This window comes from Ranitomeya imitator, chromosome 2 (assembly GCF_032444005.1).
Source record: "Ranitomeya imitator isolate aRanImi1 chromosome 2, aRanImi1.pri, whole genome shotgun sequence".
NCBI classification, from domain to species: Eukaryota; Metazoa; Chordata; class Amphibia; order Anura; family Dendrobatidae; genus Ranitomeya; species Ranitomeya imitator.
This window is the reverse complement of record NC_091283.1, coordinates 578,212,949-578,235,377: the sequence shown is the minus strand read 5'-3', so window position 1 is coordinate 578,235,377 and position 22,429 is coordinate 578,212,949. Positions and strand designations below refer to the sequence as shown.

General features: G+C 44.4%; 1 protein-coding gene across 2 annotated transcripts in view; it reads left to right on the top strand.

Annotated features, from left to right (window-relative positions):
- The window catches only part of SLC12A5 (solute carrier family 12 member 5), a 173,514-nt gene that overhangs the window by 124,822 nt on the left and 26,263 nt on the right, over positions 1-22,429 (top strand). For both annotated transcript variants that reach the window (XR_011318419.1, XM_069752192.1), the window contains exons 11-20: positions 4,598-4,655; positions 6,619-6,793; positions 12,057-12,175; positions 12,334-12,432; positions 13,593-13,712; positions 14,978-15,082; positions 15,178-15,346; positions 15,432-15,627; positions 15,744-15,913; positions 20,441-20,572. Coding sequence is in view for 1 of the 2 variants with exons in the window: in XM_069752192.1 (XP_069608293.1) it covers positions 4,598-4,655; positions 6,619-6,793; positions 12,057-12,175; positions 12,334-12,432; positions 13,593-13,712; positions 14,978-15,082; positions 15,178-15,346; positions 15,432-15,627; positions 15,744-15,913; positions 20,441-20,572 (1,343 nt within the window). In the remaining variant the exon portion in view is untranslated. The remainder of the gene's footprint in view (positions 1-4,597; positions 4,656-6,618; positions 6,794-12,056; positions 12,176-12,333; positions 12,433-13,592; positions 13,713-14,977; positions 15,083-15,177; positions 15,347-15,431; positions 15,628-15,743; positions 15,914-20,440; positions 20,573-22,429) is intronic.

Here is a 22,429-nt window from a genome sequence, read left to right as displayed (position 1 = left end):
TTGCGTATGATTTATCAAAGTGCTGCATGATGTTTGATTAATGTGGAGAATCTATAAAGAAGACCTGTCACTTGCTCCAACGTTTTTTAGTTACAAACTTTAAAAAATGTTCTGAGCTCCCATAATTCTGCCATTCTTACCCTTTTTGCACTGTGTCATTCCATTGCAGAGATTTTCACATTTATTGCTTTTGGAGTGCAGTAAGTGAAATATCTGCATGCAGTTCACCTGTACATAGCCTAACTGCATATAACAATATGTGCCCCGAAGATGGGTCTGCGTGAGTAGACTTAGACGTTTAGGAAACTTTTGCAGTTCCCAGAAGGACTTCCCTATTTCTATGAGCCTGTCGGGTCTTAAAGGGAACCTGTCACCAGTTTTTTTGCCTATCAACTAAAAATATCATCTAATAGAGTGTGAGCTATACATTCCCCAACTACTTGTGAAACCCCCCGACTCCCCATGAATCCCCCATAAGAACCTTTTATATTTCTCCCATGCTGTGTGGAAATATCCTCGGTCCGGTCTGATGGGCGTTGGTTCTGGCCCCTCTCCCCACCCCAAATCGGCGTGCTGTACGCATTCCGTTCTGTGAATAGCGTTGTTTGCGCACAGGTCCCGCGCGTGCGCCTTCAAATTGCCTTCTGCGCGTGCGCAGTATGCTTTGCCCAGATGCGGGCAAAGCCGAAAAGCATTAGTGCGCATGCACCGGAAGTACTATGTCCCGGAACACAGTGAAAGACTTCAGGGACATAGTACTTCTGCAGCATGCGCACAGTTGGGCAAAGGATACTGCGCACGCGCAGAAGGCGGTGCACAGTATGTGGCGCCGCATGGCTCCGCTCCGTTAGGGCGGTAGGCAGGGCTGTATTTAGAGTTTCTGCTGCCCTAGGCACTTTTCGTGCTGCCTCCCCCATTGGTGAGTATGACACTATCGGCAGTGACTTAGGCTACTTTAACATCAGCGATTTTTGACATTTGCGGCAGTTTTTCCGCATCCGTAACGGATCACTTACGGCAACAGTGCGTTCGGCCTCATTCATTCCCTATGGGACTTGGACATGTGCGGCACTTGCGGTTTTGCCGCGATCCGGCAAATGCGGTACTTGCAGCAACAGGGAAAAAAAATGCTGCTAGCCGTGTTTTTTTGTATCGCCTCAAGTGCAAAACCTCAAGTGCCGCACATGTTCGCAAGTCCCATGAATGAGGCCGAATGCAGAGTTGCCGGCCCGTAACTGATACGTTAGGCGGCAGATGCGGAAAAACTGCAGTATCTGCCGCGAACGGAGAAAATTGCTGATGTGAAAGTAGCCTTAGCAAACCTTTCCAGTTGTCATGTGAGAATCTGGTGAATCTCATACACATTACATGGTCAGTTGATTCTGCCATGGTTGCAAGGTTTGACAGATTTCTAAAGGGAACCCCTTCTTCAACCTCACCCTGTTGGATGCAGGACGCAGACTTTCCTCAGCAGCCTCTCCTCACTCCCGTAAGCAGCCTCCACCTGCCAGATGCAGCCTCCACCTGCCGAATGCAGCCACCTCAGCAGCCTCTCATCTCACCAGCCTCTCATCTCCTCACCAGCCTCACCTCTCCTCAGTAGCCTCCCATCACCAGCCTCTCATCTCCTCTCCAGCTTCTCATCTCCTCACCAGCCTCTCATCTCCTCAGCAGCCTCCCCTCTCATCTCCTCACCAGCATCCCATCTCCTCACCAGCCTCCCATCTCCTCCCATCACCAGCCTCTCCTCACCAGCCTCTCTTCCCCTCACCAGCCTCCCCTCTCCTCACCAGTCTCCCTTCTCTCCTCACCAGCCTTCCCTCTCACCAGCCTCTCCTCTCACCAGCCTCCCCTCTCCTCACCAGCAGCCTCTCCTCTCCTCAACAGCCTCCCATCTTCTCACCAGCCTCCCATCTCCTCACCAGCCTCTCATCTCCTCACCAGCCTCCCCTCTCACAGCCTCCCCTCTCCTCTCCAGCCTCCCTTCTTCTCTCCTCACCAGCCTCTCCTCTCATCAGCCTCCCCTCTCCTCACCAGCAGCCTCTCCTCTCCTCACCAGCAGCCTTTCCTCTCCTCAAAAGCCTCCCCTCACCAGCCTCCTCTCTCCTCAGCAGCCTCCCCTCAGCAGCCTCCCCTCTCCTCAGCAGCCTCCCTCCTCAGCATCCCCCCTCCTCAGCATCCCCCCTCATCTCCTCAGCAGCCTCCCATCTCCTCACCAGCCTCCCATCTCCTCTCCTCACCAGCCTCTCATCTCCTCTCCTCACCAGCCTCTCATATCCTCCCCTTAGCAGCCTCCCCTCACCAGCCTCTCCTCTCCCCTTAGCAGCCTCCCCTCTCATCTCCTCTCCAGCCTCTCATATCCCCCATTAGCAGCCTCCCCTCACCAGCCTCTCCTCTCCTCTTAGCAGCCTCCCCTCTCATCTCTCCAGCCTCTCATATCCTCCCCTTAGCAGCCTCCCCTCACCAGCCTCTCCTCTCCCCTTAGCAGCCTCCCCTCTCCAGCCTCTCATCTCCTCTCCTCAGCAGCCACTCATATCCTCCCCTTAGCAGCCTCCCCTCACCAGCCTCTCCTCTCCCCTTAGCAGCCTCCCCTCTCCAGCCTCTCATCTCCTCTCCTCAGCAGCCACTCATATCCTCCCCTTAGCAGCCTCCCCTTACCAGCCTCTCCCCTCCCCTTAGCAGCCTCCCCTCTCCAGCCTCTCCTCTCCCCTTAGCAGCCTCCCCTCTCCAGCCTCTCATCTCCTCTCCTCAGCAGCCACTCATATCCTCCACTTAGCAGCCTCCCCTCACCAGCCTCTCCCCTCCCCTTAGCAGCCTTCCCTCTCCAGCCTCTCCTCTCCCCTTAGCAGCCTCCCCTCTCCAGCCTCTCCTCTTAGCAGCCTCCCCTCTCCAGCCTCTCATCTCCTCTCCTCAGCAGCCACTCATATCCTCCCCTCACCAGCCTCTCCTCTCCCCTTAGCATCATCCCCTCTCATCTCTCCAGCCTCTCATATCCTCCCCTCACCAGCCTCTCCTCTCCCCTTAGCAGCCTCCCCTCACCAGCCTCTCCTCTCCCCTTAGCAGCCTCCCCTCACCAGCCTCTCCTCTCCCCTTAGCAACCTCCCCTCTCCAGCCTCTCCTCTCCCCTTAGCAGCCTCCCCTCACCAGCCTCTCCCCTCCCCTTAGCAGCCTCCCCTCTCCAGCCTCTCCTCTCCCCTTAGCAGCTTCCCCTCTCCAGCCTCTCATCTCCTCAGCAGCCACTCATATCCTCCCCTCACCAGCCTCTCCTCTCCCCTTAGCAGCATCCCCTCATCTCCTTTCCAGCCTCTCATATCCTCCCCTTAGCAGCCTCCCCTCACCAGCCTCTCCTCTCCCCTTAGCAGCCTCCCCTCACCAGCCTCTCCTCTCCCCTTAGCAGCCTCCCCTCACCAGCCTCTCCTCTCCCCTTAGCAGCCTCCCCTCACCAGCCTCTCCTCTCCCCTTAGCAACCTCCCCTCACCAGCCTCTCCTCTCCCCTTAGCAGCCTCCCCTCTCATCTCCTCTCCAGCCTCTCATATTCTCCCCTTAGCAGCCTCCCCTCTCCTCACACACATCAGCAGACTCCCGTCTCCTCTCTCACCTCACTCCTCTCTGCTGATTCCTCTCACACTGCCGCCTCCTCTCCCTGCTCACCGCCGACTTCGGTATCTTCTCCCACAAACATGGCATGCTGCTCAGCTCTGCAGTCTGCTCCAGTGCTCCTACATTCAGAAGAGCGCGCAGCATGTCACATGACCGGCGTCAGGACCATGATGCACTTGGGCCTGCCTGCTGCTTAAAGGTACAGCACCCATTTCTGGACGCCAGATGCACACTAACAAGTAATGCCCGGATAGCGGGCGGCCCTGCGCCAGAGACCCCCTCCCCCCGCAACAGTCGTGGCTGAGGTAGGTGGGTGGGCGGGGTGACCCCCGAACCTTAAAAAAAAAAAAATATTTTTTTTTTAAACTTGCTCAGGTGCCGCCCCCTCACATTGCCCCCGCCCTAGGCACGTGCCCTCAAGTGCCTAGTGGCAAATACGGCCCTGGCGGTAGGACCCACTATGAGGTTTGCCGTGACGTGGCAGTGGGCTTCATACAGTCTGATCAGAATGTTAAACTGAAAACCTCATGTTCAGTTATATAAATTTTTGCCCAGCGGCTTTAGATCAACTTATGATTTTGGGATGTGCGGTTAATACTCTTTTTTTCCTCTTTTGCAATACTTATAATACATATGATAGCACACAGAGCCATTCATGTTTGGAACGTTCCCAAGTTTTAGAATAACTATGTGAAAGATTGAGGCCACATTGAGATTAAAAACTGATACTGGCCAAAAACTGATTTAAATTGGATCCTGAACACTGATGTATACCTATTATGTATTGATGTCCCTTTATAAAATGTATATATATTACTAATAATAACAATTATGTCTCGACCACATCTTGACAAAAATATTGAAATACATTCAGAAGAAAACAACATTGACCATATCCACTTGATTAGTAGTAAAACTATCCTTGAAATCGGTACTTTGACAATTTGATTTCTGATTTCATAAGTACTGTCTCAGATTTTCCTTTACAGATGAATAGATATTTCTACTGTTATTCTGTTTGGTGCCTGCATTGAAGGTGTTGTTTTGCGTGACAAGTAAGTATCCTAAAAGTTTACACTGTAATATGAAACAAACATAACATTATTTTTGTGGTGACAAAGAGAAAGAACAGCACCTCCAAAAATCATACAATGATCTAATGCCTCTCGGCAAAACTATGTATAACTGAACATGAGGTTCTTAGTTTAACATTCTGATCAGACTGTATGAAGCCCACTGCCACGTCTCGGTAAACCTTGTATTGGGTCCTACCACCCTAATGGAGCGGAGCCATGCGCCGACTACCGCCACAGTGGCCATGCACTGGCAGGGCAGATGGCCCAGGGTCTCCATGCCGCCCTGCCCCACCAACACAAAACCACAGAAACAATGGCCGCCAAACAGCACCAAATGAAAGGAGTCCCCATTGCCCCCACAGAGCGGAGCTGTGCATCGACCACCGTCACAGTGGCAATGCAGCAGCAGGGCAGATGGCCTGGTGTCTCACAGCACCCATGCTTCAAGACGGAGTTGCCATGACTCCAGACCGCGCCTCCCCACCACAAAACCAAAGCAACAATGTCTGCCACACAGCACTAACACCAAGTGTAAGGAGCACTGAAACTCACCTCCATCAAGCTCTCCAGTGAGAGCAAAAATGGGCTAGACCCCTTACTTTGCAGTCTCCTGCTAATTAAAATCACTCGTGCCAAATGGAAGGGGTGCACATCCAAAGAAAAAAAAATTACAGAACATGCAATATGCTGAAAAAAGAGAAAGAACAGTTTTGTAGTATGGGTGCTGTGGGGCACCAGGCCGTCTGCCCTGCTGGTGCATTGCCGCTGTGTCGGTGGTCAGTGGACAGCTCCGCTCCATTAGGGCGGTAGGACCCACTACGAGGTTTGCCGTGACCTGGCAGTGGGCTTCATACAGTCTGATCAGAATGTAAAACTAAGAACCTCATGTTCAGTTATATAAATTTTTGCCTAGTGGCTTTAGATCAATGTATGACGTTTGGATGTGCGGTTCATGCTTTTTTTTTGTGCATGACATTATCTTTGGTGCACCAAACTGTAAAGTTTTAGTTTATACGCAACACTGTTTTCTAGATGTTTGCATTGCTTATCTTCTTTGTATTCTTAGGCCTCTTTCACACTTCAGTCTTCTGGCGTCAGTTAAAATCTGTCGTCGCGACGGATCAGAATCGTCAAAAATAGTGAAAAACGGAAACAACGGATCCGGTTTTTCAACGGATCCACTATACAGATCCATCGAAAAACCGGATCCGTTGCATCCATTTTTTTGACGGATCCGTTTTTACATATCTCCAAATGGGAGGCTCCCAAATGTGATGGGCTACTGGAAAATAATGGAAACCTATATATTGAGTGTTTTAACACCCCATCTTTGAGAGGTTGTAGAGCAAGTGGCAGAAATGGAAGGGGTTCTAGCAAATATTGTGACCATCTATGCATCTATCCATCAGGCAGGTTGCTGGCAGGCTTCTTGCTTGTATGCTTCTTGCTGGCACATTGAGGAATGAAGCCACATGTCAGGTTTATGTAGATTTGGGGCTGTGTGGCCAATTGGCTACTAAATACAGATTTGGAGCATGCTCAGTGTAAAAATATTGAATCCGTCGCTGGATTCCGTCATTTGATGGACAGCGACTGATCCTGCGCCCATAGGCTTCTATTCTAGCCAAAGAATAGATGTTACTTTGTCCGTACTCTCCAGACGACGGATAAACAAATTCCCACGGATCCAGCGCACGACGGACGAAACAAGAGGCCATCAGTCATAATCCGTCGCTAATACAAGTGTATGAGAAAAAGACGGATCCAGCGGGCAAATTTTTTCACAAAACGACGGATTTAGACTGAAACAAAAAGACTGAAGTGTGAAAGAGGCCTTATATTATATGGCCTTTTTAGCAATCCAAAACTTTACATATATGGCATAGTATGTTAAAATGTTCCAAATTTCACAAAACAAATGTTGTGTTTTTATCATTTACAGATTTGGAGAAGCTGTTAATGGAAATTTAGTGGTGGGAACATTGTCCTGGCCTTCACCCTGGGTCATTGTTATTGGGTCTTTCTTCTCTACTTGTGGAGCTGGTTTGCAAAGTTTGACAGGAGCTCCACGTCTCTTACAAGCTATATCACGTGATGGAATTGTACCTTTTCTCAGAGTAAGTCAGTTGTATCTCAGTGCTTATAATAATAATCTTTATTTTTATATAGCGCTAACATATTCCGCAGCGCTTTACAGTTTGCACACATTATCATCGCTGTCCCCGATGGGGCTCACAATCTAAATTCCCTGTTAGTATGTCTTTGGAATGTGGGCGGAAACTGGAGCAACCGGAGGAAACCCACACAAACACGGGGAGAACATACAAACTCCTTATTAGAATGTTGATGTTATTTTCTGGAAAACTAACAAATATCATATATTTTATTCATATACACATTAATGTTCCACTTGAGTGAGTGTTTGAGTGTTCATGTGTTTTCAATGGAGAATAAAAGTGTCAGATATTTCATTCCAAACTGCTTAACACTTTTGGTTCTGGCCTTTCTGCTCCGACCAATGATGTCGCAGCAGGATCCAGATCGCTGCTGCGTGTCAAACACAACGATATCGCTATCCAGGACGCTGCAACGTCACGGATCGCTAGCGATATCGTTGTTAAGTTGTTCAGTGTGAAGGTACCTTAAGTTAGAAGATCTATCTCAGAACTACATAGTAGCTGAGAGGGAAGAGACATGATTATAGCTTATATAAGCTGTTTTTCTAACTCCAAAAATGGAATTTAGGCTTACATCACAATACTCTAGCGAGTATGCCATGCACTGCCTCACCCCTTTAGGTAAAGGTTTTATTTCATGGTCCAATAATCACCCGTAGGAGCATTTGTTCAAACATTTGTTCCCAATCATTGACCCATGTAAACATGACAGCAAGTAAAATGCTGGGTCATTGGCTGATCACATCTTTTATGCAACATAAAAAATCATTTTTGTTGGCGGCACATCTCGGTGTAAACAGGGAATGCACTGCTGACAGAATGCAGACTGTATGGGACCGACACCGTCCCCACATTGGTCAATGTAACAGGACCTTCAAAAAAAAGTTGACCATCTTGCTATACAGTTGACTGCACTTGTTACAAACAGAAATTTGGAAATGTGGCTTTGGTTTTTCTTCTCAAGTGACTCTCTAGTTGGGGGAGATAAAAGTAATGCAGAGTTAGCAGTCATACACTTGACCTCCATGCCAGAGGGAGAGCAGAGGCCACTCTACCACACATGTAGTTGCCAGTCTTCTATTTGCCACTTAGTTTTGCTAACCATTTTGCACTGGTGTCCAGAAGCTTCAAGTGCTACTTCTACTCTAAATATAATATAATATAATATTCAATGGTGTTATAACAGGAATATGGGATGAGCGTGTCAATGAAATTTCATGATTGAAGATTTCAACTTACAATCCTCAGTGTTCCTCTAATATTCAATGAGGCAAAAATGTCTACCGAATCAGTGTGTTCCCTTTTATATAGTTTGCGTTCCTTATTTCTTTCTAATTAGAAGTCCGTTGTAGTGTATGGCATTCATGTATATACTACATGGCTCTTTATATGCAAAATTTACAACCTTGCTGATCTACTAATCTATTGCTTTACTAATTGTGATGCGCACCCCAGTGGTAGATAAGGCTCAGCTGGGAACACAGTTTTCAAAGAGTGATCATATGCTGAACGTACATGTTGCACAGGCCCTCCTGTTGATGTATAGACCTTTCTTTTTCTGATTTAGCAACTTCATTTAATCTATCTCAATGTTATATTGAGCTCTGCTTATAAATTAGAGATCAACTAAGAATTATTGTAAGATTTGGCATAGACTTTGACTAGTGGTGAGACCAGGAATCACTGTGTTATGGACCCTGTTGAAATGGTTGGAGAAGCATTGTACTAATTTTATCCTACAATATATATGCTCAATGTATTATCTTTTTATGGTACCAATAAAAATGATAATTAATAAAAACCGATTGATGTGGTAAACCCAATTATCAGTAGACTTGTAATGAAACATAATTTATATTTACTTGCCACTATATCGAACTAAGGAACATAATGTTGAGAATTTCAGCTGGACAAGAGCTTTCTGTAGTGAATAGACAAATTAATTATTAATGAAACATATTTCCAGTTTGTAGAATAACGTCTCTAAATCAGTCACAGTTTACTGCAGATGATAAAAAGATTCACTATGGAGTTTATTTCTATGAACATCAAGCTTTTTCTTTTTTCAAAGAATGCTGCTACTGGTTGTAGAGCATAACTGCGTATTCTTTATCTGGGTTTTGATAGTTGATGGTGATGAGAGCTGAAGAAGGTCGATAGCAATTAATAAATAGATAACAGTGAAAAAAAAAACCTATACGGTGATGTTAATGATGAAGCTCTAGTTAAAGGGGCTGTTCGGGACTTTAACTTCATGGACTATCCTTAGGATAGATCAACAATATGTGATCGGTGGGGGGTGCAACACCAGGCATCCCCGACAATCAGCTATTACCAGTGTTGGCAGCTGGAACTGCTCGGTTACAGCACAGCTCCGTCAACTGTATAGTTGCCGCATACTCCTATTCAAATCAATAGGGTGTTGATGTGTAGTACCCAGCAGCAGCCACTATTCTGTTGAATGAGCTGTGCAGCTCCGTAACTGAGCAGTTACGGCTGGTAACGGCTGATCGGTGGGGATGCAATGTGTCGCATCCCCAGCAATCAGACATTGATGACCTATCCTAAGTATAGGCCATCAATGTTAAAGTTTTGGACAACCCCTTTGAAGACATTTGTCATCATGAGATCTCTTTAAAATAAGAACATCAAGTCCTTATAAGATGAGGTTTTTTTTTACAGTGTCCATCACCAGGTCCAATGTGGCCAATTTTTGCTCTTATTTTATTCTCGCTGCTACACCTGAATATTCCATTTTTTTTAAATCTTCTATATGGAATCAGAGATGTGGCTTCTTGCAAAGGCCATGAACATTTACACCCAATAAAATGGCCCATATTTCCAGAACTGTAGAGTGGATTTAAAAAAAGAAAAACAGCGCAAAACTCAGGGGAGCAGCGAGAATAAAATAAGAGCAAAAACTGGTCACTTTGACCTGATGACAGGTTTTCTTTGTCTAGCATAACCAACTAGACAACTTTTTACTTTCTACTTTCCCTTTCTAAGAATGTCTTTTGGCCTTGGCTGGTCCAAGATGCTCTGTGTCTAAGGTGGATTACATATGGCTTGGGCTATCTGGAGATAAGCCCATCCGATTGCTCTTAGTCTACCTGTGAGACCAAGTGGCAACATCAATTTTTTTAGATACCGAAAAGTGTGAAGGTACCGTCACATTAAGCGACGCTGCAGCGATATAGGCAACGATGCCGATTGCTGCAGCGTCGCTGTTTCGTCGCTGTGTGGTCTCTGGAGAGCTGTCACACAGACAGCTCTCCAGCGACCAACGATGCCGAAGTCCCCTGGTAACCAGGGTAAACATCGGGTAACTTCTGTCAGGAAAGAATCAGGAAGCTACTATACACATTAGATGGTCAGCTGATCCTGTCGACTTTAATATACAGTGGGTGAAATAAATATTGAACATGTTACCAATTTTCTAAGTAAACATATTTCTAAAGGTGCTATTGAGTTTTTCTCACAGTGCTAGTGAGGATGTCACAGAGGTCATGGCAGTTCAGACCAGCTGGGAACGGAGCCTCAGTGACCAGAGGTAACCTCGATGACGTCAGAGCCAGTCACTGAGGCTGTGCTCACAGCAGTTCAGTCACCAGTGGTTCTCAGCCTGGACGGTTGCATTTTGGCACCGTCCAGGTTGAAAACTGTTTTTCCCCCAGAAATGGATTATGGTGTGCTACAGAATGACGGAGAGGTGAGAGATATCGTTTTTTTATTTTAGTTTTATTACAGGAGAATGAGGGCTTCGGAGGAATTAGGTGTTTGGAGAGTATAACTGTGTTTGTTATTTTTAAATAAAAAAGGAAAACTGTGTTTTGTTTTATTTCTAATAAAGGACTTTATTCTGGCTGTGTCTTTATTTACAATACAACTGTAGGATTAGTAATGGATAGGTGTGCTACAGACGCCTCTCCTTTAATAAGCCGTGGGCTTGATGTCACCTGACAATACAAAGGTGACATCAACCCCACAAATATAAACCCCACTTGCCACCACTACAGAGCAAGTGGGAAGAGGCGGGCAAAGTGCCAAAATTGGCGCATCTAATAAATGTGCCTTTTCTAGGCAGCTGGAGGCTGCTATTTTTAGGCTGGGGGGGCAATATCCATGGCCCCTTACCAGCCTGAGAATACTAGTCCCCAGCTGTCTGCTTTAGCAAGGCTGGTTGTCAAAAATTGGGGGGACCCCACACTGTTTAAATTATTTAAATAATTAAAAAATACAGCATGGGGACCCCTCTATTCATTCTAACTAGCCTTCCTGACGCTGACAGAAGCAGCCCCCAGCTGTGAGTTTTGCCTGACTGGTTAACAAAAATACAGGGGAACCCACGCCGTTTAAAAAAAAAAATTATTAACTTACAGAGCTGGAGCGGCTGAGGAATACTTCCATCCGCCACTCCTGCTCTCGCTGTTATTAGCAGCAACAGATGTCGGATAATGGGAGCACCAGTGACCGGAGGTAAACTTTATACCTCAGATCACAGCTGAGCACTCACGCTGTCTTTTGACAGCATGGGAACCGTCGTTCTATGACCGGTGGGGATGGTTTCACTGCCGATCAGAATCGGTGTTTGCTGCACTGTCATGCCCATGCCAGCAGAGCAAACACTAGATGTTTGTGCCCCCATTGAAGTGAATGGGGTCTGGGTTCGGGCACTGTTCTGGTACCCGAACCCAAACTTTTTGTTACAGTTCGGCTGAACCCGCCGGACCTGAACATCCAAGTTGTCCGCCCATCTCTAATGAAGGCCAAAAACACAAAAAACGATCGTTTTTATTGTGCAATTTGACTGCAGTTTTTTCCCATGTTTAAGTATGTTGAATAACAAAACTAAGACAGTCATTGAAAACTACAACTCATCCCAGAAAAAACAAGCCCTTACATGGCTATGAGGATAAAAAAAATAAAAAAAGTTATGGCTCTTGGAACCCGGGGAGGAAAAAAAGGAAAATTGCATGGTTGGCAAGGGGTAAAACAAACGGTCATTTTCTGATTCCCTTTAAATCACTGAAGGAAATGTATGATTTTTAGTTCTTCAATAAAGTCATTGCAATTTCTCTGTGTACAATATTCACAACTGCAAGTTTCTTCTTACTTTGAATGTCAAAGAGGTGGTAGTTATCATCTAGATTTGCATATCAGTATACAGCGCTGATACGTCTTTATATATTTATTATCTACATAGGTTTTTGGCCATGGAAAGGCTAATGGAGAACCAACATGGGCTTTGCTACTGACAGCCTGCATCTGTGAGATTGGCATCCTTATAGCATCTTTGGATGAAGTTGCTCCAATTCTTTCTATGTATGTTTATTATACATTAGTTTTTTATGTGATACATTTTCAACATATAGTATATCTCAGATTATTTTCTTTTATTTCCATCACTCTAACTTTTGTCTTTTTCTGTGACTCCTAACTTTCTAGTTCCTGTCTTTTCTTCTTCTTTACTGTAACTGCAGGTTTTTCTTGATGTGTTACATGTTTGTTAACTTGGCCTGCGCAGTTCAGACATTGCTCAGGACTCCCAACTGGAGGCCTCGCTTCAAATATTATCATTGGTGAGTGTGAAGGCCTTGAAAGGATGAGACACGGAGTAGTTGGTTTGATACAATCACCATGTCAGAGAAATCTATCTTCTAATGATTTGCTCAATATAAAAGAAAGTTCTTTAGAATAGCTTGCATGAATTTTTATTTAAAAATGTAATGTACCTGTTATTCTCCTTCCAGTTGCCTCAAAAAGTTGTCACCCCCTATTCAACAATTAAGGTGTGGCTTTGTGGGGCAGTGGGGGTACTTTTTCTTATTAAAAATATCCAGCTTATGTATGTAGAAATATTTCCAGGCATTTCCACACCTTGGGTGAAAAAAAGTCCATCAAGTAATTGAAATGAGTCCTCAAACTATTATACATACTAATAATTTACATTAAGAACACCCCCTCTCCACCCAATGACCACTTTTCAATGTAATTTTGGTTGGTTGTCTTCAAAAGTTTTCACTGTACCTCAAATCAAACATGTATCTGTAGAGAACTGTTGAGAACAAGCACCTCCTAGACCTGTTTAAAGGGACTCTGTCAGCACAGGATGACTGTTCAAACTAAGTTCCGCTGCTTGGTGCCTCATTGTGTGGTCAATCATTTAAATACACCTTCCCACCTACTTGTTTTCCATCGTTCTCCACCCTGCCCCTCTTCTTTGATTGACAGCTCTGGCTTCATAGGGCCAGAGAAGGTTGGAGATTGTTTTCCATCTAGCAGGTGGGAAGGTTTATGTAAATGTTTGGCCCCGCCCATGAAGCACCGAGCGCCTGTACTTGGTTTGAACAGTCATCCTGTGCTGAGAGTCCCTTTAAAAAAGTATTTAATCAAGCCAACCAGTAAGCTACTATGTGCTCACAAGGGGCAAGAACCTCAAAAGAGCTATTTATAGATTGATATTTGTCTCTTTCTGGAAGAGAGCTAATTTGCATACAAATGTGGGAAGTTATTTTTCTGAGCGTATGCAAGTAGAAGAAAAAATAACACGAAAACCTGATTTGAACAAGAGGTAGTTTTCTTATGCTGACCTCCCTTTAAACACTTAACAGGGTGGAAGCCAGGAGAGCCGTCACCTAGAAAGTTGAACTTTAGGGGAAGCTGTTTTTTGTCTCTAGATAAGCTTGTTTTAAGGCATGTTCCTTACAATACAAATAAACATATTGTGTCTCCTTTGCAGGACACTTTCATTCCTTGGAATGAGCCTTTGTCTGGCTTTGATGTTCCTCTGCTCTTGGTATTATGCTCTTGTAGCCATGCTGATTGCTGGTCTTATCTACAAATACATTGAGTACCGTGGGTGAGCATAAATAAAACGCTAATCCAAAAACATAGTTGATCGTACTGTTGCTGTGCAGAAGAAGCTACTTTATTGTAATGGTTATTTTTATTTCCATTATTATCTTTTTAGTTACTAAGAAAGGTTTACGCCTTGAACATTATAATTAAATGGGCCGAGGTCAAACGTTCTAAGCCTTTGCTTTTACGTTCATTTCCTGGGGAACTTTGCTTTTAGAGATTGTTAGTGAGAAAAGGCCTACACGCTGCACAAATATCTGTATGTGTTACATCTGTTCAATGATAACTGAATACATCAAAGGACAATGAATACTTTTTCTAAGCTTTCTACAATACTTTTTACAATACTTTTGCAGTTGGTTAGCTGTTAAGACATGTTACGTACATTATGTTTTATTCTGTATTTAAAGAGGACCTTTCACAAAATGTTTCATTTTGAGCTGGACACATGATGTAATAGTGGCTGTACAACAGAATAAAACATGTTTGTTTTCAATGTTGCCTCTCCACAGTGGAGATATTAGCAAGTGAAGTGTTTGGCACTAGTGATGAGCAAGTATACTTGTTAATCAAGATTTCCCGAGCATGCTCTGGTGATCTCTGAGAATTTGGATGTGCTCCGAGATTTAGTCTCTGTTTCCGTAGCTGCATGACTTGCGGCTACTAGACAGCCTGAACACATGTCGGGATTTCCTAACAAACAGGCAACCCCCACATGTAGTAAGGCTGTCTAGCAGCCGCAAATCATGCAGCTACGGAGACAGAAACTAAATCTCCGAGCACTCAGAAATACTCGGAGATCACCAGAGTGTGCTCGGGAAATCTCGAGTAACAAGCATACTCACTCATCACTATTTGGCATCTAATGAGTTAGCATTCCTTGAGTCCAAGTGGGCGTTATCAGAGAGTTTTCACTGGGACATGCACTTCTCTGTATGAGTTGCGATCTTATAACACCCACGTGGACTTAACAAAAGGTAACTCAATATGTACCGAATACTCTTATTGCCAATATCTCCACAACAGAGAGGCAAAAATAAAAAATACGTTTTTTCCACTCTGCAGCCACTATAACATCATGTGTCCACTTCAACGTGAGAAATTTGTTGAAAGGTCCAAATTGGAATATTTGATGTCAGGATAAAAACATTTCTTTAAATCAACTTGCTATACACCATATTAATTGTAATTTATAGAATGTTTCTGGTAATAGACTAAATTAAGTAGTATTCCATAATATACTGTACCAAATGTCTAAATATACAGGGCTGAGAAGGAGTGGGGGGATGGTATTCGTGGGCTGTCACTCAGTGCTGCTCGATATGCTCTCCTAAGATTGGAGGAAGGTCCACCACATACCAAAAATTGGAGGTATGTATGTGAATTATTAATAATTTCTTAAGTAAGAATATATCTCTCCTCTCTATTTTATTTCGGAATTGAGCTTACGTGTTCTTTCTTTTCAGACCTCAGTTGCTTGTTCTAGTCCGAGTGGATCAGGACCAAAATGTTGTTCATCCTCAGCTTCTTTCTTTAACCTCTCAATTAAAAGCAGGTAAAGGACTTACCATTGTAGGCTCTGTGTTGGAAGGGACATATTTGGAGAACCATCCCCAATCTCAACGTGCGGAAGAGGTGAGTAGACTGTATTTTTTACACTGCAGACAGTGTAAAAAATGTCTTAAGATTTAGATTTCATATCTTTTCAATTTTATTTCAGTCTATACACAGGCTTATGGAAGCTGAAAAGGTGAAAGGCTTCTGCCAGGTAGTTATTTCTTCCAATATTCGAGATGGAATTTCTCATTTAATTCAGTCTAGTGGCCTTGGAGGGCTGCAGCATAACACAGTCCTTGTGGGATGGCCGCGTAATTGGAAACAGAAGGAGGACCACCAGACATGGAGAGATTTCATTGGTATTATCTCTTGTTTTAAATAAATTCACTACATTCTGGCTACAAATTGGTGTAATATTTACTTCATCTCTAAATGTTAAATACTCGTTATGCCGCTTCATTTTCTATTATTACAGAACTTGTGAGGGAAACTACTGCTGCTCATTTGGCTTTAATTGCCACTAAAAATGTGGCAATGTTCCCTGGAAACCAGGAAAGATTTTCTGAAGGCAATATTGATGTTTGGTGGGTTGTCCATGATGGTGGTATGCTGATGCTCTTGCCATTCCTTCTGCGTCACCACAAGGTAATCAATTGGGAACATTAATACTGTAAGCATATTTCAAAGTTTGACCCATGAACCCATGTGTTTTTATTATATTAATCTTTAATCAAGCCATGTATCAGCATGTTATTTTTAGACAAGACATTCATCTTACATTTATGCTGTAATCAAACGTAATTGCATAATTACCCATAACCGACAGGTTCACAAAGAATCTTCAAACATTTCTGAAAGTAGAAATTGAATTGGTTGCAGCAGGCAAAACATCTTCTCTGATAGTTTCAATGAATCTTCCCACATTGAAATGACTATCTGCCATAAATTAAGAAGGGGGATACACTAATTACATCTATCTAAGTGAAAACAATTCTGAAAACAATGAAATCAAGACATGCTAATTTACAAATAGGAATAATTTTTAGTTTCAAAACAAATTGAATAGAGATTTTTGAGTTTTAGGGTACAATATTATGATTTCAAATATGTAATATAAAACAGAACAAATGCTTGTTTTAATGCATTAGAGGTAATTTTAAGAACTGTTTACTGAAATATTAACTCACTCCTTAGGCAAATTCAGTAAGGGTACCGTCTCACAGTGGCACTTTTGTCGCTACGACGGTACGATCCGTGACGTTCCAGCGATATCCATACGATATCGCTGTGTCTGACACGCAGCAGCAATCAGGGACCCTGCTGAGAATCGTACGTCGCAGCAGATCGTTTGGAACTTTCTTTCGTCGCTGGATTTCCCGCTGTCATCGCTGGATCGGTGTGTGTGACACCGATCCAGCGATGCGTTCACTTGTAACCCGGGTAAACATCGGGTTACTAAGCGCAGGGCCGCGCTTAGTAACCCGATGTTTATCCTGGTTACCATCGTAAATGTAAAAAAAAAAAAAACACTACATACTTACATTCCGGTGTCTGTCAGGTCCCTTGCCGTCTGCTTTCCCGCACTGACTGACTGCCGGCCGTAAAGTGAAAGCAGAGCACAGCGGTGACGTCACCGCTGTGCTGTGCTTTCACTTTACGGCCGGCAGTCAGTCAGTGCGGGAAGCAGACGGCAAGGGACAAACACCGGAATGTAAGTATGTAGTGTTTGTTTTTTTTTACGCTGGTAACCAGGGTAAACATCGGGTTACTAAGCGCGGCCCCGCGCTTAGTAACCCAATGTTTACCCTGGTTACCCGGGGACCTCGGCATCGTTGGTCGTTGGAGAGCTGTCTGTGTGACAGCTCTCCAGCGACCACACAGCGACTTACCAACGATCACGGCCAGGTCGTATCGCTGGTCGTGATCGTTGGTAAATCGTATAGTGTAACGGTACCCTTAGAAGGAGGTAGAGATACTTTAGACAGTGCTTCTTGTAACAATTTGGAAATTACTTTTTTTCAAAGGAAAGAAAAAAAACAAGCCAAAAGAAACCTGTCCAATTCTTACTCAAGGCATTTTATGTAGAACTAAAGATGTTTATTTATGGATTTATATGTTTTGGTCCATTGATCGGGATTTCCAGTGATTTGAATCAGTGACTCTGCTTTGTTTATCCAGTTCAACTTTTTTGTTTTCCAGCTTCAAATATTTTTTTTTCATTCCCAACTTTGCTTGTAAGGCCGATGTCACACCTGCGAGTGCAATACGAGAAATTCGCGCATCAATACTCGGCACTGCCGCTGGCGGTACGGACCGGAGCGTTCAGCTACATACAAATACATGCAGCCGCACACTTCGGTCCCGAGTGCTGGCGGCAGTGCCGGGTATTGATGCGAGAGACTCGCGAGTTTCTCGCATTGCACTCACAAGTGTGACCCCGGCCTAAGGACAATATCACAAAGCTGTCTAGGGCAATTGACTGTTGCAAATGAAACTGATTTGTGGGGCATATTTCTTTGAAACTAGTAATGGAGGATGTGTTTCCTGCCAAATATGAGTACATCCTGTCCTGTGGTTGAGAATATGGTGCTACCATGGCCGGACTGGCCATCTGGCAAATGCCAGAAGGGCCTGTCTGGCTGTGGGCCGCCTTGTCTGCTACATTGTTAACAGAATCAGTGTTCTCCAGATACCCATACTGTTAAAAGTTGTGATGGAGCACAAAGTTGCTGACTCCGTCACTTACCCCAGCATGCCATGGGTATCATTAGAAATATTGGTCTTGTAGTAAATCTTGCTTTCCTCCATCCAGGGCTATATTAGTAACTAGCTATTGAACCCGTTCTACACCCGGGTGGCGAGCATTTATATTGGTATATGGTCTCCATCCTGGTATGTGCTGCTCCATCCTGCGTCCCCATCCTGTCATGTGCTGCTCCATCCTGCGTCCCCATCCTGTCATGAGCTGCTCCATCCTGCGCCCCCATCCAGTCATGTGCTGCTCCATCCTGCGTCCCCATCCTGTCATGTGCTGCACCCATCCTGCGCCCCCATTCTGTCATGTGCTGCTCCCATCCTGTGCCCCCATTCTGACATGTGCTGCTCCCATCCTGCGCCCCAATTCTGACATGTGCTGCACCCATCCTGCGCCTCCATTCTGACATGTGCTGCACCCATCCTGCGCCTCCATTCTGACATGTGCTGTACCCATCCTGCGCCTCCATTCTGTCACTGGCTGCTCCCATCCTGTCATGTGCTGCTCCCATCCTGTGCCCAGGTTCTGTCATGTGCTGCTTCCATCCTGCACCCCGTTCTGTCATGTGCTGCTCCCATCCTGCACCCCCATTCTGTCATGTGCTGCTTCCATCCTGCACCCCCGTTCTGTCATGTGCTACTGCCATTCTGCTCCCCCGTTCTGTCATGTGCTGCTCGCATCCTGCGCCCCCGTTCTGTCATTTGCTGCTTCCATCCTGCACCCCCGTTCTGTCATGTGCTGCTGCCATCCTGCACCCCCGTTCTGTCATGTGCCGCTCCCATCCTGCGCCTCCGTTGTCATGTGCTGCTGCCATCCTGCGCCCCCATTCTGATATGTGCTGCTCCCATCCTGCGCCCCCGTTCTGTCATGTGCTGCTTCCATCCTGCACCCCCGTTCTGTCATGTGCTGCTGCCATCCTGCACCCCCGTTCTGTCATGTGCTGCCCTATTCTGTCATGTGCTGCTCCCATCCTGCGCCCCCGTTCTGTCATGTGCTGCTGCCATCCTGCACCCCCGTTCTGTCATGTGCTGCCCTATTCTGTCATGTGCTGCTCCCATCCTGCGCCCCCGTTCTGTCATGTGCTGCTCCCATCCATATGCCCCATACGCTGCTCCATAAAGGTTTATGACCCCCATCAGGTGGCGTAAGTAACAAATAGCTGTGGCATGAAGTGCCACAGCCTCATGACACAGCAATTTGTTACTTACGCTGCCTGATTCTTTTCCGGCGCCATTGTCTTGGTCCTCCTGGTGTCGGAATCGGCGCCTGCGCAGTCCGCACTTTCCGGTGCCATTTTCTTGAAGACACACTGCTGTGTGTCTTCAAGAAAATGGCGCCGGTAAGCGCGGACTGCGCAGGCACCGATTCCGACACCGGGAGGAGCAAGACAATGGCGCCGGAAAGGAATGGCGTAAGTAACAAATTGCTGTGGCATGAAGTGCCACAGCCTCATGGCACAGCAAGTTTTTACTTACGCTATTCGTTTCGGGCGCCATTGTCTTGCTCCTGGTGCCGGAATCGGCGCCTGCGCAGTCCGCGCTTTCCGGCGCCATTTTCTTGAAGACACACAGTAGTGTGTCTTCAAGAAAATGGCGCCGGAAAGCGCAGACTGCGCAGGCGCCGATTCCGGCACCAGGAGGAGCAAGACAATGGCGCCCGAAACGAATAGCGTAAGTAAAAACTTACTATGGCGGCGGATTATTTGCATAATCAGGGCGCAAATATGTAGACGGCGTCCCCGTGCTCCCGACCCCTGCTCTCGGTGGCATTTTTTCTATAATGTAACGCTAGGAGCGTCGCGCCTGCACAGTCTATTAAGGCTTCGGACAGAGTGACGCTCCCAGTGTTATATTATAGATATATCCCATCTGGTTCCTGGGGACGGGGACAAAATGGGCCTGTGATTTCAAATGCCAGAACTGAATTTCAGCTCCAGTCCGTACCTGGGTGCTACTTATCCTATTTCTATGCTGAGTAGATCCAGTTTTCTCATTTCTGCTAAGACAGTAGCAGATAGTGCAATTTAAGATTCCATTTTGCAGGCACATAAAATATCAAGACACATTAGATAACCATCTTATTTTAGGCGTTTTTAATGTATAATGGATCTTTATTGCCATAATACAATTTACTTGCTTCATTCAACAGGATAGAGAGTTAACTATACAAATGGCATTTTTTTCCATTAAAAAAAAGAACCTTGAAGATATGGATGCTGAAAATAGGGCTATTCCGTTGCATCAATAATGAACTCAAAGTAGGGAACTTTGCACTCGTTCATATTCAGTTCAGAAAATATGTAAACATTTGTTTAGACAAGTTATATGAAACAATCTCACAGATCAGTAAATATGAATGTAACTATGATAGCTTTTAAATAATATCAAACACATAATTGTCATGCATCGTCTACTAAGGTTTGGAGGAGATGTACAATGCGGATTTTCACAGTGGCACAAATGGACGACAACAGTATCCAGATGAAAAAGGATTTAACCACTTTCTTATACCACCTAAGAATTAATGCAGAAGTTGAAGTAGTAGAAATGGTAAGTTATCATGACTTGCATTCTAAATAAATATAAATGTAGAAAGAGGCATGGGAAACTTTTAAGTTTGACTCCATAATAAATCCTCTTTAACCCCTTCAGCCCGAGCCTGTTTTCACCTTCCTGATCAGGCCAAATTTTAAAATTCTAACCATTGTCACTTTATGTAGTAATAACTCTTGAATGCATCAACGTATCCCAGTGATTCTGTGATTGTTTTTTCGGAACTCATTTAACTTCATGTTAGTGATAAACTTATGATAATATTTCTTGTGCTTATTTGTGAAAATATAGAAATTTTGGTGAAAATGTTGAAATTTTCACACTTTTCATGTTTAAACCCTAAAACCAGATAGTTGTATCACACAAAGAATTTAATAAATAACATTTACCACATGTCTACTTTACATAATTTTTTAAACATCATTTTTTTCTTAGGAAGTTAGAAGGGTTAAAATTTGATTAGCAATTTCTCAATTTTCCAAACTTTCCAACAAAATTTACAAAACCAATTTTTGTAGGGACCACATCACATTTGAAGTAACTTTGAGAAGCCTATAAAACTAAGAATACCCAAAAGTGACATCATTTTAAAAATGGCACCCGTCAAAGTGCTCAAAACCACATTCAATAAGTTTATTAACCCTTCAGGTCTTTCACAGGAATTAAAGCACTGTGGGAGAAAAAAGAAAATGTTGGATTAGCCCCAAATTTAGCATTTTCACAAGGGTATTCCAGAAAATGGACCATACAATTTGTTGTGCAATTTCTCCTGAGTATGTAAATACTCCATATGTAATGGAAAACTATTGTTTAGAGGCACAGCAGGGCATGGAAGGAAAGGAGCCCCATTTGTCTTTTGGAGTGCAAAATTGGCTGGAACAGATAGCGGACGCAATGTTGTGTTTGCAGAGGCCCTGATGTACCTAAACAGTGAAAAACACCACCACGTGTCCCCATTTTCAAAACTACACCCCTCAAACTCATCTGCAGGAGTGATGACCACGTTGACCCTATAGTTGCTTCAGAGACTTTTATAACGTTGAGCCATGAAAATGAAAACATTTTCCCACAAAAATGTTGGTTTTGCCACAGATTTTTCATTTTCACAAGGGTAACAGGAGAAAATGAACTGAACAATTTGTTGTACAATTTCTCCTGAATGCTAGAATACTCCTTATATAGAAGAAAACTACTGTCTTGGACGGGAAGGTGCGCAAACTGAATTCTGTTGGCTTAAATAGATTGCGGATGCCAACAAGTGACTCCATTATACAGATGATACCTCTTGAGAAATTTATCTAGGGGTGTAGTGAGCATTTTTAACCTTTAAGCGATTCACAGAATTGTATACCATTAAGTGAGTAAAAGAAAATTACAATTTTTTTCCCTGAAATGATGCTTTGGCCCCAAATTTTTAACTTTCAAATAATACTATATGAAAAAAAATGAACAGTACAATTTGCTGCGCAATTTCTTCTGAGTATGCCAAGACCCCATATGTGGTTGAAAACTACTTTTGAGGCATAGTACAAAGCTCAGAAGAGAAGAAGCGTCATATTGGAATTCAGATTTTGCTAGAATGGTTTGAGGGGAGGAAACGCGTTGGGAAAGGAAGACACATTACTCAGGGAGGCTATACTTGTCATGGGCACCGTGTAGTAGATCTATACTTGGGTACTGCCCTCGTCAGGGAGGGAGTCTTTTTGCAGAGGGCACGACAGGGAAGTCAGACCCCGAGACCCCCCCCATATTTTTTCCTCTCGTTACTTCAAGTTCAACTGTCCTGATCCTTTGAATGGTGGAAAATCAGGAAACAACAATTGGGTGAGCTTGTACCATTTTATTACATGTACT